At 42.9% G+C, this 27,684-nt stretch overlaps 1 protein-coding gene across 2 annotated transcripts in view; it reads left to right on the top strand.

Moving 5' to 3' along the window:
• Nucleotides 1–520: 520 nt before the first annotated feature.
• MAP3K3 (mitogen-activated protein kinase kinase kinase 3) overlaps nt 521–27,684 on the top strand; it is a 60,847-nt gene continuing 33,683 nt past the window's right edge. Inside the window, exons 1-5 of one of the 2 annotated variants that reach the window (XM_032870873.1) lie at nt 521–1,019; nt 9,699–9,820; nt 11,454–11,546; nt 22,365–22,405; nt 27,349–27,448. In XM_032870873.1, coding sequence (XP_032726764.1) covers nt 1,016–1,019; nt 9,699–9,820; nt 11,454–11,546; nt 22,365–22,405; nt 27,349–27,448 — 360 coding nt within the window. In that variant the 5' untranslated portion in view covers nt 521–1,015. The remainder of the gene's footprint in view (nt 1,020–9,698; nt 9,821–11,453; nt 11,547–22,364; nt 22,406–27,348; nt 27,449–27,684) is intronic. The other variant, XM_032870874.1, reaches the window with a different exon arrangement.

Here is a 27,684-nt window from a genome sequence, read left to right as displayed (position 1 = left end):
CTCAGAGCCAGAACCCTCTCCGCTTTCTCTGCGCCCGGTGCGGGAACAAGAAGGGGCAGGACGCCGGCCTCAGGGGCCGCCCGGGCCTCCGAGAACAGGGAGACCGGGAGGCTGGCTGCCCCTCCAGCCGCTTTCCCAAACTCCAGCCCCAAAGTAGCGGCGGGGGGGGCGGGGGGGAAAACAGCGCCAGCCCGCGCGCCCGCCGAGCCATCAGTGACCGACGGGAGGTGGGAATGTGGGCGGAGCCTCACGAGCGAGCTGTGATTGGAGCAACCAACACCTCCCGGGGAGAGAGGGCGGGCGAGACGGCCAGGGATGCGTAGAGGCGGGTGCTCAGAGCCCTCTGCGTGATTGGCTAGCAGAGAGTGAACCGGGGCTGATTCGATGATTGGCAGGCAGTAGACAGCCCTCGGAAAAGGCCTTGGCTTCGCCCATTGGCAACCTACGAGAGTAGGCGGGATTGGTTCATCGTGTGGTGCTGATGATTAGCTGGCGACTGAGAGTTAGGGTGTTGGGGAGAGAGCGGAGTTGGGGGGCGACTCGGGCAGCGACTTCCTCCCTGTTATTGGCTGGTGAAGTGAGTGGGGGTGGTATGAAGGTCCAGCGACTGCCTGGGATTGGAGGGCGCTGCGGTGAGTGACAGGCAAGGGGGCGAGCTGCGCGACCAGCGGTTTGTTTTTCGGAGCGTTCCTGAGGTGGAGAACGGTGGCCGGACGGAGCGACTGCGGGACTGAGAGACTGGCGGGCGGGCGGGCCGAGCGGCGCCGCCGAGGCCGGGCTGGGCCGAGCCGAGGAGCGCCGGGGATGTAGCGGGCCACCCTGCCCATGCCACAGCGCCCGGCCGCGGGCGGAGCCGGAGCCGGAGCCTGGGGAGGCGGCGGGGGGCCCGAGCGCAGCCCGCGCCCCCCGCGCGGAGCCAGGCCCGCTGCCGTCCCCGCCGCCCGGGCCCCCGGCATGCAGCTCCGGCTGCGGAGGTGACACTCTGGCCCGAGCCGCCGCCGCCGCCATCGCCACCATGGGTGAGTGTCGCCACCGCCCCGGCCTGTGTCCGCGCTGCTTCGCCTCGCCCCGCCCCGGGCTGAGGGGAGGAGGACCCTGGGCCGCCGCCTGACAGGCATGGACAGCCCGCCGGGCCGGGGCTGCGGAACGCCGGCGCCCGCCCGCCGCGGTCGCAGCTCGGCGGCCGGGGGGATGGGGGAGGGTTCGGTTTCCCCCGGGCCGCTGGGGCGGTCCCGGACCGCGGAGCCCACTGGGCAGCCTTCTTCCGGGCCGCGCGGCGGGCGCATCCCGAGGAGGCGGTGGCTGGATCGAGGGCCCGTGCTTGGTGGGGCAGCCCACTCCGGCCCGAGCGAGCCGGACCGCGAGCCCGAGGGCGGGGGAGCTGGAGCTCAGTGTGGGGCCCGGGCTGGAGGCTGGTGCAGGCCCAGCTGCTGTTGTGTCTTTTCCTTGATTTGCTTTTTTTTCCTGCCTGTGTCATTTCCTTCCCTTTGCTCACACAGGCCGGCCAGCGAGAGTTCCCGGGGCTTGCTCTCAAGCCCTGTGCGCGCCCCAGCGCAGGGGGGAGGGCGTGCGGGGAGATAGGCTGGGAGGTGATTAAAACGGCAATCACTGTTATCAACAGCGCGGTTGAGAAATGCGAGCCGCCCGCAGATTGCTGGAGGTTAGGAATTGGTCCGGGACTGCCAGTTAAAATTCACATCCTACTTTTTTGAAAAATCCTGTTGCAGTGTTTTACAGCCATTATTTTAATTTAGCGGTATCGCTGAGATTATGTAACTTTTTTAAAAGAAGCGTTCGCTGCACAAAAGAATCTGTGAAATCATTTCCTTTTCATCAATACTTGCAATTTCAGTTGTGAAGATGTAATCTAAGAAACGCTTTTAATGTCTTCTACACGCGGCATTTGAACCGAATTATATTTCGGTGTCCTTTTTGGTAATTTAGCAAATGATTAGTGGACTAGGTTAAGAAGTAAGTAACATTTTAGATGTACTTTGCTTCTCTTCTTGGATCAGTTATTGTGATACTGTTGTCCATAATCACAAGTTTTGCAAAGTATTTGGTATTGTCCTAAATAACCAAGGAGTAAACTTCAGTGAGAGGATCTTTTGCAAAGGCATTCATTGTATCTGTGAAGTGCCATGCACGTGAAGAGGGAATGTTAATATTTGCTTTGCCCTATAGCAAGGTCAAGTCATTTTCGTAGAAGGTTAAGTGTATGCTGTGTATGCTATGTCACATTGAGCAGATACTGTTTTGCTGCCTTTCTCTACACTGTGCCTTTGAATGAATTGCCTTGTTCTATTCCACACTTCCCCTGTACAGTAAAGGATGGGTTTGTTCATTTGCTGGGTTTACTGTTTCCTTCCCATGCTTTGCTTCAAAAGCGCTTGCTCTTCTGGAGTAGTCTCCTGTGACAGCAAGCAGAAAAAGGAACCCATTAAGGCTTGATATTTAAATACATAATTCAACAAATACTTACAAACATTTACTATAAGTGGGGTACATGATTCTTCTTGTCCTCCCCAAGCTTCAGACATTTATCTCGTGTTTTGGAATTTGATGATTGAACTCAATCCTTGAGTTGGTTTGTGAACCAGTGTTTGTGATAGTCTTTCCTCTTTGTCTCATGAGGGAGGTCTTAAGTACCGAAAGGGAGTATGTAATACTTGAGGATGGGCAGACTCCCACTCCCCACTTTCTTGACTGCTAAATTAGTAAAAGTGCCCAGATTTATTGATTACATTTGCATGTCCAACATGAAAATAGATGTCAGCCTGTTTTCACATTTCCGGACATTTTTAAGAACTATTTTAAGTGTATGAGTTTATGGAGAGACAATGATGGGGAGGAAAGGAACTATATAGGTAGTGGCCAGAACCGCAAAGAAAAAAGGACCAGGAACTCTGCTTTTCATTTGTCCCCATGTCTGTTTTACATAAAGCAACTGAGGCAGTGAGAGGGGAACTAACTTGCCTCTTGGCTGCCATGTATTAGGCAAGCTGGTTTAAGAGCCACTGCCTAGCTTTCTCCATCAGGTTCCCCTCATACCATTCTCTCTCTTTTTTTTTTTTTTGGTAGATGACCTTAATATGCAATTAGAGCTAATACTGAGTTCTTCCAGAGCCTGGATCTTTAATTTATTATATAAAAGGTTCAGCAAGGATATGTATACACACACACACACACACACACACACACACACACGGAGAGTGTCTCTTAAATACTGACTTCCAGTATTTAAGAATTTTCATCAGATGAAAACTTAGATTCCCAGATTAGTTTGCTTTAGTTGCTGTGGTTCTAAATGTATTATGATACAGCAAGAGGTTGATAAGAGAGACATACAGACTCATTAATATTTTCATGATACTTGTTAAACTTCAGCTTAGTGAGGAAAAGACCAAAACTAATTGGAGTCTCTGCCCTGCAGGTTCTTTGGTTAACAGTCATATTTTCCTGAGCTGTTCAAAGCCCCAGACTCAAGCTTGTTTGACAACTTGGGTTGGTAATAAAAACAGGTTAGATTTTATATTGGCTGTTAGCCTCAGTAAATGCCCAGTGGGAACTACATTTATCCCTGTAGTACATTTAACCTTGTAAATAATAGGAAACATGGAGATAGGCTTCTTCTTCTTCTTCTTTTTTTTTTCTTTTGGCTTTGATACTATGTTGTTATTTTAAAAAATTGGGATTGACTGCTCATTTTTCTTGGTCACACTAGAATTCTCTCCCAGTTTTAGTAATTATAGTGGCAAATGCTGTTAATAACACTTGAGACTAATTCACTTGTGTGTATTTGGACTTTTTATAAATGCAATCTGAAACTTAGTGGGAAATGTTACTGAAAAACATGTAACAACTTGGAAATGTTGTGGGAAACTTTAGTGAACTGAGTACAGGATTAAGGATGGGTTGGTTCTGCTTTGATAGCTTGGTTGGAAGTCAGAATCATTGTGATTTACAGACAACTTGGGTCTCTAAGGTTCCAGGGCTGTTATTAGCTCTCAGTAAGACCATTGTCAGTTCAGCTTGTCTAGAATCTGACAACCTGACAATCTAGACTCTGACCAACAACTGTTTTAATTGAAATTTGATGAGTCAACATGGCTGTGTGTCAACTAGATTTCTGATATTTTTTAAATGATAGTTGGATTTCATTTTTTTAAAATAATTTATTTATTTGAGAGAAAGCAGGAGTGGGGTGAGGGAAGGGGTAGAAGGAAAGGGAGGGGTAGACTCCCCATTGAGCAGGGAGTCCCGCAGGGCTTAGTCCCAGGACCCTGGGATCATGACCTCAGTTGAAGGCAGACGTTTAACCTACTGAGCCACCCAGGTGCCCCTAACAGTTGGATTTTAAAACTAAATTTTAGGCATTTATAAAAAGTAAGTATCCAACCGGGGAATACACAAAGGATAAGAAGCAGTTTTCTTGGTTCTGTCTATATAAGCTATTCGTTTAATCTTTATTCATTTATTTATTGGCTCTTATGTGTTGGGAGCAGTACTAGACCCTATATCTGTATTTATCCTGCCTTAACAAGTTACCTTAAAAAGATAAGTTGAAGCTGAAACATGTAAACAAGTGAGTACAAGGGGTATTGTAGGTACTTTGTCCAAACCGTGTAAAGATGCATGGGAACGAGAGATCAATTCTATAGTTTTGGGATTGATCTACATAATTTTATAGTTTCCAGACCTTTAGGTTAATTTCATTAAACATTAAAATAAAAATAGTGGTGATATGTTGATTCTTATGAGGAAGCAACAGCTTACTTTGTAATATGTATTTTTAAATTTTGGGGGTGCCTGGGTGGCTCAGTCAGTTAAGTGTCTGCCTTTGGCTCAGGTCATGATCTTGGGGTCCTGGGATCGAATCCTATGTCAGGCGTCCTGCTTAGCGCGAACATTGCTTCTCCCTCTCCCTCTGCCTTTCCCCAGCTGTCCTCAGTGACTCTCTCACTCTTGCTCCCTTTCACTCTCAAATAAATAAAGAAAAACTTTAAAAATAAAAAATAAATTTTTAGCGGTTAGTTTCTTTGGAAGGGCTGTTATATCCCAGAAACAGAAAAATAAACACCAGAATTTGACTTTGAGATCTAGCAAAGGTTCAACCATGTCTATGAAGGAAAAAAGTTTCTTGTGAATTGAAGCTCAGGCCTTTTTGTTTGTGCTTACTAAAAGATAATGTTTGCCACTATAAAATAATGTTTGCCCAGGTTCTGACAAGGTGAAGGCAGTGGGAATATGTGAACTGTCATGAAGATCAAGATAGTAAAATCTGGGGGTGCGTGGGTGGCTCAGTTGGTTAAGTGTCTGCCCTCAGCTCAGGTCATGATCCCAGGGTCCTGGGATCAAGCCCCATGTGGGGTTTCCTGCTCAGTGGAGAATACGTTTCTCCCTCTCCCTCTGTCTTCCGCTCCCCCTGCTTATGCTCACTCATCCTCTCTCTCTGTCTGTCAAATAAATAAAATCTTTAAAGAAAGGGGGGAGAAGGTAATAAAATCTGACTCAGGGACACTGAAAACAGCATCTCCTGGGTGAGCAGCGTGATTGGACAGTCTGGCACTGCTGAGTAGAGCGCTGGCCACGCGAAGAAATAACGTTAGTTAAGTGAAAACAACAATTAAAACATTATTTGGAGATTTGTATATATGGAAAAGGGAGAGTGTCTGACATAGTACACAGATACCATAAGGACACCGATGTTTACTGAAGGACAATGTGCTACTAGAAATTTTTCTGTGTTTTTAGCCAAGGGAATTCATAAATGGGAGTGCCTTAAAACCCTACTTTTAGATGGAAGTAATAGTTCACTCTGCAAGATTGACTTCGTGCTGGAGGTAAGGAGAAAGGAATGTGTTGCCTGGCAGCCCCCAGACCATAGGTCAGTGTATCCAGAGAAGAAAAAGTCCGTGCTGCTGGATTATTATGGATAGCTGTCTGCTTAAGACTGCTTGAGAGTTTCCACTTTTTAAGCCTGAATGCTAATCCTTTTTTCATAGATCCCTTCTTTTCTCTTTTCTATGAATACTCCTTCTCTCTGTAGTCATAGCCTCTTAACCTCTAGAACGAACTTCTTCCTCTCTGCTTCTTCCTGGTAGCGTTTAAGTGTGTCAAACCACCTCCATCCTCAGGAAATCTTTTCAAGGTTATAGCACACTAACTATTACCCCAGCCTCAAGTTGCTCATGTGTAAAGCTCACAAATGAATTGTTGATTTCTACTACTTCCAGTTTCCTTTTAATCTCCAGCTTCTTGATTCCCTTTAAAATTTTGTTTCTGCCTCTGCCGCTCTATTGGACCTGCCTGGCCTATGCCTGCCACTGTCCTTCTTTGGTCCTGACTGCTCTGGTGTCACTCTCGTTGTTGTGGTGTTTTTTTTTTTTTTTTTTTTCCCCAGTCCTCTTAAAGGTTTCTTTGCCAGCATACTTTCTTCCTACTCTACTCGATAAGGATTAGTTCTCATTGAGGATCAGTCCCTGACACGCTTTTCTTCCCCTCAGTCCCCTCACTTGCTTTTAGGTTCTTTCTCGTCTTCAGTTCATTTTTTAAGCTCTCCTGTTTAGCTGGAACAGCTTGCTTTATTGAAAGAATCCTTATTCTGTTAATAATTATGTAAAATCATCTATAAAACCTCTTGCTACTCACTGTAAAAATTTTTTTTACATGTGTGTGTTTATGTACTCTGGTCTGTATATTGTCTAAGTCCATCGCTTTATTTGTGTAAGCTTGTATTTGGGTCTCATTCATTCTTTTATCCCTAGAGTTTGAACAGCTTGGAACTATCTAATGTATAAGAACTTGGCACTACCTAATGTATAATATATATTGGTACTCAGTAAATGGCTGTTGTTAATGACTAATAAATATCCAGGAAAAATTAAGCATTAGGGTTAAATAGTGCCCAGTCTTTTTCCACTGACCTTTTTCCCATTGACGATAAATAGCCAGCATTTTTTTAGCATTACTAAGTGTTAGTTAGGTACCATGAGGAATAATTTGTAAGTTCTTTTTCCTTTAGCTCTTACAGCAGCTCTGTGAGATGATACTTTTATTATCTCCATTTTACAGATGAGGAAACTGAGGCTTAAAGGGAATCAGTGCTCTGTTGAAAGCCTCCTTAAACCCAGGTCTTTCTGACTACAAAGTGCATGTAAATGATTGCTGTACTCTAAGAAAGCTGCTCTTTGTTTTTAAAAGTTTTGTTTGTTTGGTTTTGTTTTTGAGGAATATCATACTAGAGTGCTGATAATTCAGTTAAAAATCTCAATCCAGGAAGAAATGCCTAAAAGAGCCACTTGATTTACTTCCTGTCTTTATCCACATCCTCAGTTTGAAGTATCCATTTAAGAAGCTGTCTGCCTTTAGCAGTGTTTTTGGCTTTGACAAAAATCAGATTCTATATTCCTGTGTCCATTTTGTCAGTTATCCTGGGTTTTAAGAGATAGTGCCAAACCATTCCTCTAGTGTGTTCTCAGCCCTGGAACTACCAAACAAGTTTATCCATGAAGTAATGCCAGGAATTGGTTAGCTTCCTGGAAACCAAATTTGTCAACCTGATAAACCAGCTCTTATAATAGCATCGTCTTATACAGAATTAGAAATGATTCTGTAGTTCTACTTGTCGTGGATTTGACTTGAAAAGCGTGTGTGTTGTGCATCTCTGAAATTACCAATTCTCAGGGTGGTTCCCTTGATACTGAAAACTCCATGTATTTCCCTGTTTGGAATATCACTGGATGTGCCTCAGAAAACACCTACCAGTCATAATTCTCTTTATAGTGATCCCAATTTACTGCTACAGTTGGCCTGAAAATTGTATACACATATATTAAATAGTATATAAACTAGCTTAATATGTAAGCCTATACATATTATATATATATAAGCCAGTCTTCCGAGCTTAGAGGTTATGCTCTAATTTTTAAGTCTTGGTTGGGAGGTTAAAAAACAGAACAAAATATCATACAAGTTTCCTTTCTTTAAGGAGCTTATAGGGAAACTGGTAGAAAATATAAAACAATTGATAGGACGTTTATGTGTTTGTTTCTTTGTTTGTTTTTCACTGTGACTGTTTTATCTTGGGATGTATGTGTTTAAATTTTGACATGTTTTTCTGTAGATACCTACTTCCTTTACATTCACTATCCCATTTATACATCAACTTTCATATACACTTTGGTACATATTTTGAAATGGAATTGGATGGAAAGCTGCTCTAGTGGTGTTTTCTCTGCACATTTTAAGTCTAATTTTACTTTTATGAGCAGGCAAAAACCTTCACATGGGTGCCCTTCTCCTTCCTTTCCCGAACCTCCTCAGAGGGCGTGTTGGCAGTTGAGCACATTTGATCTAGAAAGAGGGAAGAGGCAAATAGCACAGTTTTACTTCCTACACTAAATGCTGTTCTTTTCACAGGGTGTTAGAACATTTCCAAGGCACAATGACGAAAGACAAAAAACAGGTACTCTCTGGGTGGAGTCTCTTGTACTTACTTCTTTTAATGTGTGCTCCAGGTCCCCAAGTGACTCACTTGTCACCAAAACGTGTAACAACTCATCTTTCATATTCTTTTCCAGATCAACAGATTTATTTTCAACTCCCAAATGCTCTCCTCAAGGACCTGGGAGAATTTTGCAAAACATGGAATTGGGCTGGTTTGGGTTCTGGGTTTTTTGTCCAGTTGTCTTCGGTGCGTGAGAATTCTAGTACTCTATGCTAGTTCAAGAAAAGGGGATTAAAAGTAATACCAGTAAGGCAGAGACAATGCATTGCTTGGTCGGTTAGGGAAGAAAAACAATAGAGCTGCCTTTTGGCTTCCCTATGGGAAGCAGAAGGCCTATAAACTTGTAAAGAGTTGGGAGGGGGCATTCAAAGAGTAGGCTTGTAAAATAACTTCTGTTCAAGCAGAGGTCCTTGTTTGGTACCTTTTAGAATGTGCTCTTCTACATGGGATGCTCTAAGAATAAGTCTGTGTGTGACTCTGACCCATAATCAGCTCTCCGAGAATTCATCTTTTCACTCGCTACGTTACTACACTGTGCTATGTTGTTGTTCGCTCCAACTTTTTATCTGTTTTTCCTGGTTGAGTTTCTCTGGCACTGGAAGAATTGCCCTGTTTGAGCACCTCCCTTGCCACCAGTGAACTGGTAAATATTGCTGCCAGAAATCTTATTGGAGATTTGTTAAGAATCAATTAAAATTTAAGTGGCCATAGTCTGACCTCATTTATCTATTCTTCAGACATCAGATTCATGTGATTATAGTTACAGGGTCTGTCATTTCACCTGGGCAGAACTCCCTATTAGTCATATAATTTTTTCTTTCTTTTTTTTTTTAAAGATTTTAGTTATTTATTTGATAGACAGAGATCACAAGTAGGTGAAGAAGCAGGCAGAGAGAGAGGAGGAAGCAGGCTCCCTGCTGAGCAGAGAGCGCGATGCGGGGCTCGATCCCAGGACCCTGGGATCATGACCTGAGCCAAAGGCAGAGGCTTTAACCCACTGAGCCACCCAGGTGCCCAGTCATATAATGTTTTATAGTAATTTGCTGGCCTGTATTTTTAAGTTTTTATTTAAATTCCAGTTAGTTAACATACAGTATAATATTAGTTTCATGTGTACAATTTAGTGATTCAACACTTAACTATGGTCCCTATTAAAGTATCTTAACCCATGTGCTCTCTTTCGTTACAGATGAACAGGAGGCATTGAACTCAATCATGAAGGATCTGGTGGCCCTCCAGATGAGCCGACGTCCCCGGGTGCCTGGATATGAGACCATGAAGAACAAAGACACGGGTCACCCAAATAGGCAGGTGTGTGTGTGGCCATGGCAAACCCAACTAAATTGCTGGGGAGGGGTTTTCAAATGGGAAATATTTGAGAAACCAAGGATACTCTACTACTAGGCTTGAATGCTATTGGCCTCTTTCTTTCACAGTCTGTTAAATAGTAATGATATAACCCAGTCAGGTATGGGTCATGATCTGGAGTCCCAAAGCCTTGTGTATCTGACCTTGTGCCTACTGTTTAACTGTAGAGAATAAGAGTAATTCCTTCATTTGTAGAGACAGGATTCATATAACTGTTCCTTTACTGATGATTTGGCAAATGTTTAATCCAGATTCATAATCTCTAACTCAGAAGGTTTTTAACTACCTTACAGTATATGCTTAGGAAAAATTAATAATTTTTGTATTAGCTTATCTAAAATATAATTAAGGAAAATTTATTTAATAAAATATCATACAATATATTCTAAAGGAAACAATAATATCTATTGTTTTTCAGTTGTTTCCCCTCATAGTAACTCAGGTAGTTGAGGGTGCCTGTTTTATTGACAGTTGTGTGCTTCTTTAGGAAAACAGTTCCTATTTTTATTAACATTTAAACTCGTGCACTGTTGAGAACCACCTTCTGGCCTCCAGTGTCATTTACAAACTCCCTGATTCCTGGGTTCTTTGGCCTGCAGAGAGGAGTGAATGATGGAGAGCTTTCCTCCCTAATGGGTTCTAGTGCTGTATCAGATGGCTATGTTTGGTGTGTTTGATGAAAATTTGTCCTTGCCATTTTTCCTTGTGTGTCTCTTCATTATCGACTAACCTCTTTCCTGATTTGCACCTTATTTACCAATTGTTCCAAAGAATCCTTGGTTCCTAGAGAAAAAGTAAGGCCCTAAAACTTTTACTGTCTAAGGTCTGCTAGATATAGCCTCCCAGAGTATTTCCTGCCTTTAGGAAAACTAGGGATCCTGAGTCCTTTTGTTTCATGATTTAACAGAAGGATTAGCTTAGAAAGCTGCTTTCATTTTTATGGCTACCTTACAGAACTGGGGGAACAGCAGAATAGGGCCCATTCTTACACTATTTTCATACATTATTCTGTCTAATTGTGTGGGTTCTGCCTTGTGGTAACTCTCTTCTATTCAAAGCTGCTTTTGGAAGGAGCATTTTACCAGAAGTGAGTCCCCTCCCCCAGGCTTGAGCTTAATGACCTCACTTTCCTTCCTGTCTTCCTATGGTGGAGTGTGCTGCTCCAGTCAGCTGATCTTTCTCCAAATGGGGCTATTAGTGTGGATATCAGTTAGGTGAAAAGGGGAAGCTTTCTTGAGTTGGAAGACCCAAAGGAACCAGGCTGGGAAGAGGAGGGTAGCGTGGTGGTCCCTGATCCATTCCTTGAAGGGAGATTACCTTTTAGAGATCCTTTTGATTAAAACCTAAAAGCTATTGTAAGAAAAGTCCTGATCTTGTCCTGTGCCAGCTGCTGTGTTATTAAAGTCAAGTCCGTGGTTATGAAGGGAGAAGGCTGTAAAAAAGGATTGCCTGTTGGTTAAGAAGTAATCTTAAGAGGTAGTGGGTCTGAATACCTACAATTTACTTGAATATCATCAATTTTTTTCTGTTGCATGGAGGATACAAATTATTAACCTCAGTCTGTTTGTTTTTAAAGAAAAAACACAACAGCGGCAGCTCAGCCCTTCTGAAGAGCCCCACACTAACAACAAGCTCATGTGCAGGGGCCGGTGAGGAAAAGAAATTTTTGGTAAGGAACCAAATTACTCATAAAGCTAAAATGTGCTTTCAGATCTGATCCAAGTACAGGAAAAGTGTGGAGTTCATTTCCTAGGCAAGTCATTTTCGTGGATTTGTAGGGAGCACTGGTTACTCATTACCTATGTTCTGTGCTTTTAGTCACCATGTCACAGAACAGTATTGTTCATAAGCAGCGTCTGTAAGTGCTGTCCAGTATACTCTGTGTGATGATAGAAGGGTTCTGTATCTGTGCTGTCCAGTGTAGTAGCCACTAGCCACACGTAGCTATTGAGCCACTGAAGCAGTGAATTTTAGATTTTATTTAATTTTAATTAACTTTAATTTAAATAGGCATATGTGGCTAGTGGCTACTGGCTTGGACAGCACAACTTTATATATTACATAAGGGACTCTTGGCTTGCTGGGCAAGAAAATAAGTGCACGCTTGAGGTGTTTAGCGACTCATTGGGATGTTCATTCCTCCACACCCATCACGTGTTTCTACACATTGTGATAAGCTCATCATTGGGAAGCGTAGCTAAGATTCTGTTCCAGGAGGCAGGGGGTCTGGGGGAAACATGGAGCTGTGGAACTAGTATGGCTGTTTAGAAATGGAAGCTCAAAGTTTATGCTAATATTGGGTAAAAGGCAATGACAATGTCAAGATCACTTTTTCCCTTAATAAAGTCAAGGTTGTAGAATGGTGTCTCCTGGGAACTGTAGCAGATGTTCAGCTTCTGACCAGGAGGGGTATTCTTCAGCAAAATCCAAAAGCGGAAACTTGGGAAAAAAGTCTTAGTGAAGACTAGGAAGGAGGGGGTGAAGTGGGGGTAGAGGGAACCTTGGAGGGAGATGTGTTTACAGCTTAGTGTAATGAAAAGAACCTGGCCTAAGAGTCTGGTGATGTTAATAATCTGTTAACCTAGGACTTGACATTTTATAGACTGAATCCGTATTTATTAATATTATTGTTTTTGTTTGTTTGGGCTTAGGATAGGATTAAACCATTTTCTCCATTACCAGTTCTTCTGCCAGGAGGTCTATACTTGGGAGAGAAGAATGAAAGATTAAAACCTAATTTAAATGGCTAAGAGATGCCAAATTAGCTAGGAGATGTTAAATAGGACTAAAGATTCAAATTGCAGAGTTCCAGCTGAAAGTAACTAAGTATTTTGGCCAGCAGGAAAAGTTGCCTATTCAGGCAGGTGATGGCGCCAGCACAGGCAAAGAGTGCTTACTTGAGCGTGAGAAGGGCAGTGTTGGCGCTGGGCAGAGCTGAGATTGGCATTGCCTCCTGGAGCTCAAGCTGGACACAGGAAAGGAAAGCCAGAAGAGCTGTGGGTTCATTGACAGAAATATTGGGGGTGGGGGGCTGAGGCCTGGAAGAACTGGAAAAACCTAACCTACTATCTCTGCTGGTAGGACTTCAGACGTCCTCTTCCCTAAGTGAATAAAGTAGGTATAACTAATTGAAGAACAGAAGGCATTTGGCAACAACTAAGCATTCTGAGCAGCTGTGGAAGTACATGGGCAGTGCGGTGCTTAGCTATGAACTGTTTGCTAGGAGGCAGGATCTGTGCTCTCTTCTTCCTCCTGTACATTAGATCCCTGGAAGCCTACAGCCTGATTAGAGCTGACTGAACATTCTTAAATGTGTGTTCCATCCCAGGTGGCCTGGGCCATGTGGACAGTTTTGCAGACCTCGATGAGCAGCATCCCTTTCCTGGTCTTAACTCAGTGCTGTATCAGCAGGTGCAATGTCTCCGTGAAGCTGATGGCTTAGTAGAGTGAGAAGAGCGCTGGCTTGGAAGTCATTGTTACTGATCCATTAACCTAGGATTTTACAGTGTACATAGTACTTTCAACAACAACAGTTAACAATAATAACAACAACCATAGTACGTGTATAATACTTTAGAGTTTGCAAAGTGCTTACACAAAGGTATTGAGTAGAGCTAGGACGCAAACTCAGGAGTCCTATCTTCTGACTCCTGGTCACAGTAAATTTTACTGTGTCTAAGTCTAATCTTTCTAAACCTCAGTTTTTCCATCGGATATATAGACATAATAATATCCACTGTGTCTACCTCTTAAAAGTTGTTGTAAGATTGTAGAATGTAAAGCATCTTGTGCATTATGAAACAAATGCACAGATGTAAAGTGGTAGTGATTACATCACTTCTGTTCTGGCATTGCAGTATGAGCTCTGACGGAAGCTTCTAATCAGAACTCTGTATACTGTCATGGAACTCTGAAAGGGTTAAGGTTTTTTGCCCTTACTGGATTGTTACCAGATAGCCCTTTGCAAACCTCTGAGGCTAGCCTAACTTCTAAAAATCCCAGTAGGGGAAGAAATAGATACTCTATTTATTAAAGATTTTATTTATTTATTTGAGAGAGAGAGGGAGAGCGTGAGCGGGTAGGAGGGGCAAAGGGGAGAGGGAGAACCAGACTGCCTGCTGAGCAGGGAGCTCACCCCAGAACTCAATCCCTGGACCCCGGGATCATGGCCTGAGCCGAAGACAGATGCTTAACCAGCCGAGCCACCCCACTGCCCAAAATAGAATCTTTAATTCCAGTTTTTCTCAAATCTTACCAAACTGGTAAGGCTTGAACAGAACTCAGGCTCTGCTGGGTCTGACCTTGCAGATGTTCACTAGTAGGAGCCTCAGAATGGAAAAATTGCTTTCCTCACTGCAGGCACGAGCAGGGCAGAGCTCTTGGCTCTCAGTTCTAAAGGAGGAGAATTCTAGGGGCTGTTCTTCCAGCAAGGTCAGTGATTGAGCAGACGGTCTTTGCTTTTACTGTGATAGACCTGGCTCTTCAGGACTTCCTTTCTCTTTCAAAGGTTGTTGATAAGATAGTCTGGCTAGTTTGGAAATAAAACATAAAGCAATATATAGGTCTGACATTTTATAAGAAGATTGCTTTACATATATTTTATATACATATATGTATGTTTACATTTATGTGTTTATATAATGTTTTTTTGTATTATTTATATATGTTTATAAAATATAAATTTATTTATTTATATGTGGTGATTTATTAGGCAGCCACAGATAAGTAATAAGCCATTTAATCACTGATTCATTCAGACACTCAACTGAACTGCTCCTGCATGCCAGATAAAATGCAAGGACTGAGGATATAGAAAGAACTAGGGCAGAGAAGGGTGCCTTATAATCGTCTCTTCCATTGATCTCTTAGGACTTTCCAGAGTCACACAAAATTATTTTTGTTGTCCTTTTTTTTTCTTCTCATTTATTTACTATCTTTGGCAAAATAAGGACTCCAGTACCAAAGATGGGGGAGTCATCAGTGATACCTAGCAAATACAGGGAAAAGAGGTCTACAGCATCAGAGAGGGCACTCAGAACAATGGCTAACTAAGGACTTTGTCAATTCAAATTGTTTAACAAGCCTTGTTTAATAAATTCTGATTTTTACAGGGATTCCTGGGAACTCACTTGTGTTGCATGTTCAGTTTTTGAGTTTAGATTAGAGAAGGTTATTTCTACTTAAGTTTGGTATCATTAGGATGCCTGCATGGCTCAGTAGGTTGGGCGCCTGCCTTCAGCTCAGGCTATGATCCCAGGTTTCTGGGATCGAGTCCCACGTCGAGCTCCTCGCTTGGCAGGGAGCCTGCCTCTCCCTCTGCCTGCCACTCCCCATGCTTGTACTCTCCCGCTCTCTCTGACAAATAAATAAATAAAATCTTTTTAAAAAAAAAGCTTGGTATCATTGTTGGTTACTCCTGTCATGCCTGCTAAGTTGCCAAATCTGTAGTTCAGCTTTCACTATCCTCCTGGCCATGGCCCTCACTGTTACTGGATTGGCTATGGTGGGCAGGGAACTTGAACTTGCCTAGATCTGAATTTTTGTACTGGAATTCTTTTCCTTAGCAAGATGGCCCCTCTCCTTCAGTTCAGTATGCCTATAGTCCAGCCTTAGACATACAATGAAATATGTTCCCTGTACTCTGAAAATCATACAGTCTTATTGGGAAATGAGAAATACATGAAAAAAAGAAACTGAGGTGGGGTTCCTGGATGCTGCAGTCGGTTAAGATTGGCTGTGGTCTCAGGGTCGTGAGATCGAGCCCTGCATTGGGCTCTGTGCTCAGTGGGGAGTCTGCTTGGGATTCTCTTTCTCCCTCTGCTCCCCCACCCTGTGCTCTCTCTCTCTCTTTCTCTCAAATAAATAAATAAAAATTTAAAAGAAACTGATGGGATGCAACTGTGCCTAAATGTATGGTACAAACAGTGAGTGCTTTAGAAGACCAGGAAAGTGAAAGGTGAACTTGAGCCAAAGGAGTTACAGACCCATTTCTGGAGGAGGTAGCACTTGAACTGTGAAGATGTGTGAACGTTTAGTTAGGTGGCAGGGAGGAAGGGTGGCACTCCAAATCGGGAAGCTGGTTAAAGGCCTAGGGGAAAGAATGAACATGGCTTATTTCAGGATGATTGGGCCGCAGAGAGCATTCCTGCTGAGAACAGCGTGAGATGTGTAGGTAAACTGAGTGAGAGTAAATTTGAAGGGCTTTGAATGACAGCTGAGAATTTAGACTTTATTCCATAGGTCAGGAGTGTCACTGATTGCTTTTCGAACAAGGAAGGGACTTGGCGAAAGCCATGATTAAAATGTTCAGCTCTACAGAGGAATGTAGAATGTGTTGGAAAAGGGAGCTGAGAAGTACAGAGGCTCCCTTAGGAATCCAGGGGTGACGGGAAAGGGGCTCAGTGAGAGAAAGGACAGAGAGAATGAGAAGTGGGGTGCTATAACAGAGGCCTTTGAAGGGAGAATTGGAAGGGAGGGGACGGAGAGGATCAAGCAGAACTCAGAGGTTTGAGTCTGTAGCCAAGGGAGCTGTGGTACCAATGTGACAAGTGGCAGTGCTGAGAAGGGGACCAGTGTAGGAGGGCAATTGGTGCAGACATACATGGAGCCAGGTTGAGTTTGAGGTCATACTGAAAAAAACTCAGATTGTGTGTGTGTGTGTGTGTGTGTGTGTGTGTGTGTGTGTGCATGTGATTTTTTGCAGGTCCACCATCACTTATCTGCAATTCTGAAATCCAAAGAGTACTAGAAACTGAAAAGGCTTTTTTTCCTTTTTTTCCTTTTTTCAATTTGTGGCAAACTCGTTTGGCAGCAAAACCTGGCTTGAGTGGATGCAGGGCTATTTATAGTCTTTATTTATTCTACTTATTGTGAGCATTCATACTTTTCACTACAAAAACTAGCTTGTACTATGTTACTAGAAAAACCCTAGATCTTAGGTGACTTAACACAATATCCCCAGCATGGGCAAGGGAAAGACAGTGTTCCCCACAGTCAGGACCCTGGTTGAGGGTGGCCACACTGACCTGGGACATGGCTGCCAGGGAAGGGAGTATAGAACTCAGTGATGTTTCCAGCTCTTGGTGAGAACTAGTCAAAAAGCTCCAAACTAACTTCAGGAGAGGCTAAGTGATGCAGAGAAGCATGGGGAATACCTTTTCGTATTCTGCCTGTGGCATGGAAGTGTTGCCCGAGACACCCTCCCCTGGGGGGAGGCATTACATCATACATGGAACATGTATACTGCCTCCCTGTGTCTACAGCGTGCACCCTGACATGCATTTGGTCCCACGGGTTTTGGCTAAAGGCTCATGGACTCGCGTTAACATTTATTGAGCACTTGCTTTGTCCCAGGCACTATTCTCATATCGTTACCTAAATATTTTATTTAATTCTGATAATTCCATGAGATAAATATTGTTGCTGTTTGCACTTTACAGATGCGGAAACTGAGTCACAGGTTAGTCAAATTCAAGATCATGTAGTTAGGAGGTCGTAGAGCCAGGAGTTGAAGCCAGATGGATTGACTCTAATGCTGCATTCTGACCAGTGACTTACCTGCCTCAGTTACATGGCAGACAGAGGAAGTGTCACGTGAGAGATTGGGGCTGGTCAGAGATTTGGGGATTTTCTGTTTATAAGTTGCCTATTTTTTATTCCTACTGAAGAGAAGATGTGAAGGGGGAGAAATCGAGAGGCGGAAAGTCCATACATCAAGGAACATCACATGTTGGAGGAGGGGTGGGAGAAGGCATGAGGAAGAGGAACCAGCAAAGAAGCAGAAGTGGTTAGAGTGGTGGCAGGTTGTCTGGGCTGGGATAGAGTCACGGAAGGCAAAGGGAGGAGAGAACCTCATTAAAGAGGATTTGGCCACCAGTGTGAAATATCTCAGAGAGGCAAGGAGGATGGTTGGCAGGAGGAGCTGAATAAAGTTATCTTTATCTGAACTTTCCTTATCCATGGCTTATTCTGGTCAGCCTGACAGGGGGAACTCAGATTTAGGAGCTTGGCAGATGTGGGCACCCATGGGGTACCTGCAGGCATCCTGCTCGGGAAAGGCTGTCACCACATCAGAAGGGATTCAGAGCATGGGGCGTCTTTGTTTACACTGCTTACTAATTACAGGCCTGGTTAGTCTTGAGTAGGAGTGATTTATGGTTTAAAGCAAAAGTTGAATTCCCTTTCTAACTGAATTCACATAGAATAGTGCTTGAATTATGACTGAGATTAAATAAATTTAGTTCCTTCAGTCCCACAAAGGGACAGAGGAGATTCCTTTATAAATGCATCAAAGTATAATGTCCCAGTTTAAGAGGTATTGCTATATGCTTTTTTACTGCTATAAAAAGTTAGAGAAAAGTCAAGATTTGTTTATTTATTTATTTTGAAGAGGGGAAGAGAGAGCGCGTGAGAGGGAGAGAGAATGTGCCAGCCAGGGAAGAGAGGGGCAGAGTCAAAGGGAGAGAGAGAATCTTAAGCAGACTGTGCTGAGCACAGAGTCTAACCTGGGGCTCGATTTCACGGTCCTGAGATCATGCCCTGAGCCAAAATCAAGAGTCAGAAGCCCAACTGACTGAGCCACCCAGGCATGCCCTACAATTTTTTTTTTTTAATCAACAGAAAGAAATAAACCCTAAGGGAATCTGAAAAAACTATGAACCTTAGGTAATACATTGGTATTGGTTAATTGATTGTAACAAAAACAAATGTACCGTGCTAATGTATGATGTCAATAGAGGAGACTGGTGGGGAAAAGAGTGTGTGGGCTCTATCTGCTCAATTTTTCTGAAAATCAAAAACAGTTCTAAAAATAAAATCCAGGGGCACCTGGGTGGCTCAGTGGGTTAAAGCCTCTGCTTTTGGCTCGGGTCATGATTCTAGGATCCTGGGATTGAGCCCCACATTGGGCTCTCTGCTCAGCAGGGAGCCTGCTTCCTCCTCTCTCTCTCTCTGCCTGCCTCTCTGCCTACTTGTGATCTCTGTCTGTCAAATAAATAAATAAAATCTTTAAAAAAATAAAATCTATTAATAAAAAATAGTAATAATGAGTGCTATACCAAGGTGTGCTGGGCTGCGAGCAGCAGGAGGTGCAGGGCTATGGTAACCGACCTGCAGGGGCAGACAGGGCTGCGCACTGAGGTGAGCGTCCACATAACTCCAGAGCTGGCTGGGGGACTAGAGCGTGTAGGCAGCTGGAGGTGGCATGTCGGTGCACAGCACCCTGTCATAGGCACTGTGCCGTGGGGAGCCCTGGACGTGCTAACTGCTCAGCATTTCAGGGAAGGAGAAGAAGACCAAATACTGCTGTCACTTGCATAAACCTTAAATCCACACAACAACTTTCTCTGCCCCGCCTTGCTGCTCAGGCATGCACGCATGCCCAAACACACCCACACACGTACACACGGTAGCACGCACACGCAAGTGCAGACCGGATGCAGACACTGACCTTCCCATTCTACCTCCTTCATCCCTGTCTACTCACAACCTCAGCCAAAGCCTCCACTGCTGGTTTTCCAGGCCCTGTACCTATAGCTTGTTACATGACTGCTACCTCAGTCTCTTGGTTCTGACTGCATTATTCTGCCATCTCCACCATGAGTTCCAAAAAGTAAGGTCACAAAAGATCCTTTGATAGTTTCTTCAATTGAAGCCCTGCATCTGTGAGTAAAATCTCCTATGCCTCTGAGACACTGAAGTTGTAGCTAGGATGGTGGTCAAGGGCTGGGCTTCCAGGGTTTGAATCCTGGCTCACTCTTTAAAGCATGGTGACACTGAGGGGACTTATTTAACTTCATTGTAACTCAGTTTCTCCTGTAAAACAGGACAGTAACAGTATCTGTTGTGAGGGTTTGTTTAACTGATAAATGGAACATGTTTAGAACGAGGCTTAGTACACAGCAAATGTTCAATAAACATTAGCTATTTTTATATACTGTTAGTGGATAAAGTGGTCTGTATGTTACATTAAAAGATGAGAGGTCGGGGCGCCTGGGTGGCTCAGTGGGTTAAGCCTCTGCCTTCGGCTCAGGTCATGATCCCAGGGTCCTGGGATCGAGCCCCACATTGGGCTCTCTGCTGGGCAGGGAGCCTGCTTCCCTTCCTTTCTGCCTGCCTCTCTGCCTACTTGTGATCGCTGTCTGTCAAAAAAATAAATAAAATCTTAAAAAAAACAGATGAGAGGGCAAGATCAGGACTGTTTTGAAGAGTTATCACATTGCAGGTCAGGGGAGCTTTGTTGTCCACTGTTTAGCATGTGAACTTTTCAGGGATATGAAGCTCTTTGAGCCCCAACTACACCTTATCTTTAAAATAATGGGGGGCATCTGGGTGGCTCAGTTGTTAAGCTACTTCCTTTGGCTCTGGTCATGATCCCAGGGTCTTGGGATCAAGCCCCACATCCAGCTCCCTGCTCAGCGGGAAGCTTGCTTCTTCCTTCCCCACTCCCCCTGCTTGTGTTCCCTCTCTTTATGTCTCTCTCTCAATCTGTGTCAAATAAATGAATAAATAAATCAATTTTTAAAAAAATAAAATGAAATAATGGGGTTAGAAGAGTGCATTCTTATATTTTGATTCAGTGATTCTCAAGCAGTGGGCTAGGAATACCTAGGAAATTCCCAAGAACTTTATAGGGGGTCCCTGAGGTCAAAACTATTTTCATATGAATACTAAAATGTTACTTGCCCTTTTTACCTTCATTCTCTTAAGAATGTACGGTAGAGTTTTCCAGAAGCTACATGATATGTGTTATCACAACAGATTAAAACCAGAAGCTGACATGAGAACCCAGCTGTCTCCTATTAAGCTATGCATTAAAGAAATTTGTGTTCTCTCACTAAACTCTAAAAATAGTTATTTTTATAACAATGTGTTTATGTTAACATGTAATATTTTTAAAGTATATAAAATTTAATTTTCTGTTTTAATTTCTCATATAGCAAATCTCAGTAGATGCAATCTATGTAAACAAAAGCTTTTTGAGGTCCTCAGTCATTTTTAGAGTGTAAATTAGAACCACCCGTCCAGGCCAGTGGACTGGAGGAGAATTCTAGCCTTCTAATCTCTTGGGTAAAGGAAGTCCTTTATGTATCCACCCTACCTTTGACATTCCGTCCCATTCTGTCGTCTTCTCTCTCTGCTTAGTGCTTCTCATCTAAAGATACTCTAGAACCTTCTTCTTTCTTGCAAGCCACAGTCTATTAATTTCTCTTTATTCTCAGTATACTTCTTATTCACTGATTATGTACTCTTTCTCTCCTCCATCTCTATTATTTGTTGGTTTCCTGACAGTTTTAACTTTTCTTTTTTTCTGTATACCTGTTCTTTTCTTCTATAATATCTCTTCCCTTTTCCCGCCATTTTAAACTCCTTTGAGTCATTTGTTTTCCCTTTACAATATCTTTTCCTCCTTGATTTATTTCTTAACATTCTGATGCTTCAACTTCCTCCTATTTCTGATATTTACACTCTTTACACAATTCTGTTCTTTACCCAGTTAATCCATTTAGATAAACAGTAAGCTCAGGTATTATATACCAGTCCCCTTGCTTTTCACTGGGGGTACAGAAACAAGATAGATGCAGTTCATGTTCTCTTGCACCTTACAGGTTATCCATGATGGTCATTTAGGACAAATCTGGGAACAGTTCTGCAGTAACTTGTCCAGGATCCCACTTTACCCTACTGGGAGTAGTATTGAAAGGAACTCGGGGGGCGCCTGGGTGGCTCAGCGGGTTAAAGCCTCTGCCTTCGGCTCAGGTCATGATCCCAGGGTCCTGGGATCAAGCCCTGCATCAGGTTCTCTGCTCAGCGGGGAGCCTGCTTCCTCCTCTCTCTCTGCCTGCCTCTCTGCCTACTTGTGATCTCTGTCTGTTAAATAAATAAATAAAATCTTAAAAAAAAAACCCATAAAGGAACTCAGAAATCTGTAGTAGCAGTAGCAACCATTTATCACATGTCTACTTTGTACCTGGTGTTTTATTTACATTATGTTGTTTAGTTCTCATAGCAGCTCTGCAAATTAGGTATGTTTAGCCCCACTGTACACTGGAAAACTACAGATAAGTAACTTGTTTGTGGACCCATAGCTAGGAAGTATCCATCCCAAGATTCTCTTTCTGTTCAGTCATATCAGCCAAGAAGGAAAGGTATCCGGGCCAGGAGGTGATGTGGTGAGAGATACTCCAGTGTCTGTTGTGGAAATGAGTGTAGAACTTAGAAATGACCCGTCAGAGCATTGCAGCTGATCTGGGGCCGCTACTTGGGGATCTTGTCCCAAGAGCTTTCTTGCTCCTGAGGTTAGAACTGGAAGGCTCCCAACTCATTGGAAAGGAATGCATATGAGGTAGAGAAGCTGGAACAGGAGGCATCAAGGATGTTTGTCTAACGTTGCTAAAGGACTACCTGGAGCTTACCTGGGAATGGCAGGCTAACACATGCCACAGATAACACAGAGAACCCGCTAACCTGTCTATCATTCCTTTGGCAGAGTGACGTCAGAATCAAGTTTGAGCACAACGGGGAGAGGCGGTAAGTCTTCCTTCTGATCGGTGGTTGTGTTTGCGTGTGCTGCAGCTCTCAGAAAGCATTGAACTTATGAAAGCTGTGTTCCCTGGAGTGATCCCTTTGGAGTCACTGGCTGGGTGATGGGGTTGATTGGGCAAAGAAGAGTAATTTCCATCTTTTATTTGACTTGCCAATTGAATTTTATTTCTGGTCTCAGAATTGGAAGCCATTTCAACAGCTGGTGTTTTGCCCTTCTCTTATTCTACCCCTGTGGGGTCTACCACTTTGCTAGGGAAGGAAGTCAGGACTCCAGCTCTACTCAGAGTTATGGCTTCCAAACACACTGACACTGTGCCATTTATGAGCATCAGAAAGAGACTGGGATTCTCCTGTGATGTGATGCTATTCCTAGCCCAACAGAATGGCCCTGGCTTTGTCCACAGCAGGGCCAGGTTAGTGAATTGGAAGTTTCTTTAGAATGTGTCTGGGTGGGAAAACTGCATCAAGTCTGTCAGTTGTAAAAGATTTCAGATCATTTGAGGATATAGAAAGAGGGAGTTTTTCAGTCTATATTCAGTATCTTACCTTGTTAAGGAAGTGAAAGTAATGTTACGAAACCCTCTGTCCTTTCCTCCATTGTTAGTGTTTGTTTTTTTGTAGGAAGTCAAGGTAGAAGTTCTCAGTGGAGAAAAATAAGACTCCACTTAATTTCTCACATTATTTAAGAAAAAATTTATTTTTTTAAAGATTTTATTTTTAAGTAATCTCTACACCCAACATGAGGCTCGAATTCATAACCCCGAAATCAAGAGTTACATGCTCCACCAACTGAACCAGCCAGGCACCTCTTGAGAAAAACTTATTTTTTTTTTCCCCTAAGATTTTGTTTATTTATTTGAGAGAGAGAGAAAGAGGCAGCACAAGCAAGCAGGGCAGAGGGAGAGAGAGAATCCCAAGCAAACTTCATGCCGAGTACAGAGCCTGATGCAGGGCTTGATCCCAGGACCCCTGAGCCAAAACCAAGAGTCAGACGTTTAACTGACTGTGCCACCCAGTCATCCCAAGGAAAAACTTCAAGAAGCATACAGAACTCTGATCATGGATAATTAGAGTCCCGTGTGTGCATGCATGTGGCATATATGTGCCTAAGTGTGCTTTTAGGTATCTGCTCCCTGCTGTGCACTTCTCTCCCATTGATATCCTCCTTTTCCCTTTGAGCATTTGGAAATGTGAAGAGCATACCCATGAGAATAAGCTTCTTGAACTATGTAAGTCCCACCAGAGGACCTTAGCGCCTCCAAACATCTTAGCATGGGTCCAGATATACGGCTTCTGTTCTCCCTTAAAAAGGTATATTCACGAGCCTGCAAGGTTGTCAGAGGTTGCAGGGTGGAAACACTGTGATCTGCGGAGCCTTAGTTGTGCTGCTGACATGTGGATTCTGGGGCTGTTTCAGGCCTAGAGGGAGGAAAGTCTTCTGAGCTCTGTCTCCAGCTGCTCATCCTGTGTCCTGCCAGTAGCAGGGAAGTTAAATTGTCACTTCATTGTTGCTGCTTTACACTCTTCTGGAATGACGGGGCTTTGGAGGGGTTGCCAAACTCAGAGCAGCAGAGAGTTTTCAGAAGTAGATACAAAATCAAAAGCTCAGTTGTGTTGGAGTTAATTATGCAGTTACCCTCTCCTGAATTCCTGTTCCTAAAGTGGTATGCAGTGTTAGTGAGCAGACTTACACTGAGAAAGTGTATGTGTTTAGTTTCAGAGAAGCTGCCAGATCGAAACCACAAATATTTAAGGTGGTCAGGCAGGAATGGCCTTGAGGAGCAGAGTGTTGGTATCAAGATTTTAAAAACTGCATTCTCTTTCTACGAAGCTGTTTTCAGGAGCCATGGCATTTCACTGTTTGTGTACTGTGTGTGGAATTGAGGACCTTATAAAGTACTGCCCTGTGCCAGATAGCTCTGGTTTCATGTGTTTCAAGTCTTGGGATTTTTGTAGAGAATATTATTGTGGGCTTTCTTTACTTTTTGCAAGGGAATATGGATAGTATCTATCTAAATGTAGTAGGCCCTTATAGAATTAGGATGTATAGAAAAGAGAAAAGAAATAGTGACTTTTTCCATTCATCTATGACAGGTATCCATTCTGTTTCTCTTTACTTTGGAAGGGTAGGAACCAGGTTCCTAATGCTTTTCCCTTTTAGCCCCAGGAGGACAGAAGAGGAGGACTATAGATTCAAACTTCGTCCCTTTGAAAATCTTCCTGTCTGGACAGTGGTGGGGGTGATTGTCGTAGGTGTTTGGCCCCTCTTTGAAGCACTAAAAATGCCTGTTATTCTTGTGATGGCAGCAGTTTACCAAACCTGAGAGTCCTGGTTTCTGATCTTGACCTTGGGGCTGCTTCTGGAGGTTTTGAATGCCTCATCGCCAGACCAAATGCAGGAGAACTTATCTGAGCCTGATCCTTTTCTAGCAGTGTGCTAGGGACATCCAAAAGGTCTTCTGGTATTTTGTTCAGAAAGACTGTTGCTGGGGTCTTGATGAAGGGGTTATGATTTGCTATTAGGAATTAATGGGAAGCCATTCTCTTAAAAGACTCCAGAAAATGCCTATGTCTATGTAACCCATACCTAGATAGAATCTAACAGTATCACTCCCTGGAACAGTTGATTTGAGGGGAAAAAAGCATACAAGGATTACAATATGGGTGGATTTTCAGGTGGGATATAAACTACTGTATTCAGCAGAATAATTTACAAAAATGAAAGGTGGTGATGAAGAAAGGAAAAGTTATGGAGAAATTATCTGAGATGTTAGGCTTTGTGAGAAGGATAAGATAGACTACGGTTGATATCAATGTGAAAAGAACTTTATGCTATATTGTACATGTTATATACCTGTGTTGCCCAGTACGATGGCCACTGGTCACATATGGCTAGCGAGCACTTGCACTGTGCTGAGTAGGACTGAGGAACCAATCTAACAGGTAATTTTAATTAGTCTGATTTGAACTAGCCACATATTTGAAGAGCACAGTTCTGGATGATGAAATTTATTTGCTGCCCACTTATTTGTGCCAGCCCGGCACAGAAGAGCGTTAAAGAAATTACCTGGTCAGATTCCATTAAAATCCAGTGGCTTAGATCCTCTCTCCTGTGGCTTATTGCTCCTTCCTCTGGTTATAACACTTCCCACTCAGGGGGAGCAGAGAAGATGTAAAAGAACCATGCACTTCTCAGCATCAAGGAGGGCACGGACTGTAGAGGCCCCAGGTATGAGTGCTGCTCTGCTGCCCAGCACTAGTCCGATTTCATCCAGTCCAGGCTGCCAAGAGATGAAGGTGGTTTTGCTCTGCATTTCCCCCATCATATTAAACATAACTTCACGTGTTTATTAGCCATTCATAATTCTTTGAATTTTGTCAGCATGTCCTTTGCCCATGTTTCTATTGGGTTGTTTATTTTTATCTTCCTGATTTTGCAAGGATTTCTTTTCCCCCAAACTTGATATTTGTTTTTCAACTTTGTTGATGGCTCATTTTGCTATCAGAAGTTTAAAGTTTTCTTGTCAGGGACACCTGGGTGGCTCAGTCTGTTGAGTGTCCCACTCTTAATCTTGGCTCAGGTTGTGATCTCAGGGTCTTGGAATGGAGCCCTGTGTCGGGCTCTTTGCTCAGTGGGGAATCTGCTTGAGGACTTTCTTCCTCTCCCTCTGCCTCTCCCCCTGCTGGCATGTGCATGCTCTCTTTCTCTCTCTTTCTCTCTCTCTCTCTCTCTCTCTCAAATAAATAAATAAATCTTCAAATTTTTGTTGTCAAAGCTGTCTTCTTTTCTGTATTTATGTAATGCTTAGGAAGTCCTTCCCCACTCCAGTGTTTTTTTAATCCTATACTTTCTTCTGTATATATGGAATATATATATGAATATATATATATATATATATATATATGAGTTTCTTTCTAATACTCTTTTGTTTCATTTATCTCTTTGCTTATTTTTGCTTATTTTAAATCCTTAAACTTAAGGATTTAAGTTTTAAAGTATTGGGTTGGAACCGTATGAAATTGCCACTGTTGTATCAAAATTTGTTAACTACCAGCCATATCATGTAGTTCAACCTAACATATTCATTAAAACTTTTTATTCTGAAAATTTCAAATACATACAAAAGTAGGGAGAATATCACACTAAATCCTTCTAACTTGTAATACAGCTTCAACATTATCAACATTTTGCCAATTTTTTGTTTATTTCATTCTTCTGTGTTTCATTCATTTTGTATATATCATCTATCCCCACTTTTACATTTTGCTGTGATGTTTAATTGACAAATCATTTTAACACCTCTTTGAACAAGTTCTTGCTCTAATCTCTATTTATAGAAATAGTTCTTTGAACTGACCTAATGAGTCTCTCTAGAAAAGTGTCAGTATCAACACTACTTCTATGATCATATGTGTCACTAGTTAAGAAAACTTGGGCATATAACCAAATCAAAGGTAATTCCTTTGACTCTGAGGTAGGAAATCTCAATTCCGAGGATAATTAGCATTGAGATTCCTCTGGCATCAGCAATGGAAAAGACCTTTCAAGTCCTGGAGTTGAGTCATTTTGGAGTTAAGACCATGTTTTCAGGAACGCTGCTCCAATCTCCAGGTTTTCTTCCTAACAGGAGTATTTGGAACCTTGTTTTTAAATCCGGGTGTCCTGCTTTGATACTGAACTGTCATTGACAGATCTGAACTGAAGTGAAAGCATAACAATTGGGATTGAACAGTGCTTGTGATGCTCAGAAGAAGGGTGAAAAAAATAAGATGGTTAGGAGAAGTAAAGAAACAGAAAGGCAAGCTGTGTGAAGGAGAAAAAGAGAATTCTGTGTTTAAAAGAACAGGAAGATATCACTCACGAGTCCTAGCTTTCCATATCTGACTTTTAAAATATACAATTAACCACGCTTCCTATTTCTCTTCAGAATTATACCGTTCAGCCGGCCTGTGAGATACGAAGATGTGGAACACAAGGTGACAACAGTGTTTGGGCAGCCTCTTGATCTGCATTACATGAACAATGAGGTAAGAGACTAGATGGATGGTGTAGGAACAAGGAAGGGTGACAGCTGACTACCTTTATCTTCCTGCTTCACTGAGGATCTTTTTAGTTTGTTCCTCTAGTGTCATCTGCAGGTTTTCATTTTCTGGAGCCTCTTTTCTTAATTCCAGTCATTCTGAGATTTGTGGTTTTTACTACATGGGAGATGACATAGCTGTTTCCATTCTCCTGCTCATTCAGTGCCAGTAGCTCTAATACT

Source organism: Lontra canadensis, unplaced genomic scaffold (genome assembly GCF_010015895.1).
Source record: "Lontra canadensis isolate GAN:19392208 unplaced genomic scaffold, GSC_riverotter_1.0 scaffold41, whole genome shotgun sequence".
Lineage (NCBI taxonomy): Eukaryota > Metazoa > Chordata > Mammalia > Carnivora > Mustelidae > Lontra > Lontra canadensis.
Note: the sequence above shows the minus strand (reverse complement) of the source record. Positions and strands in the feature narration are given on the sequence as shown.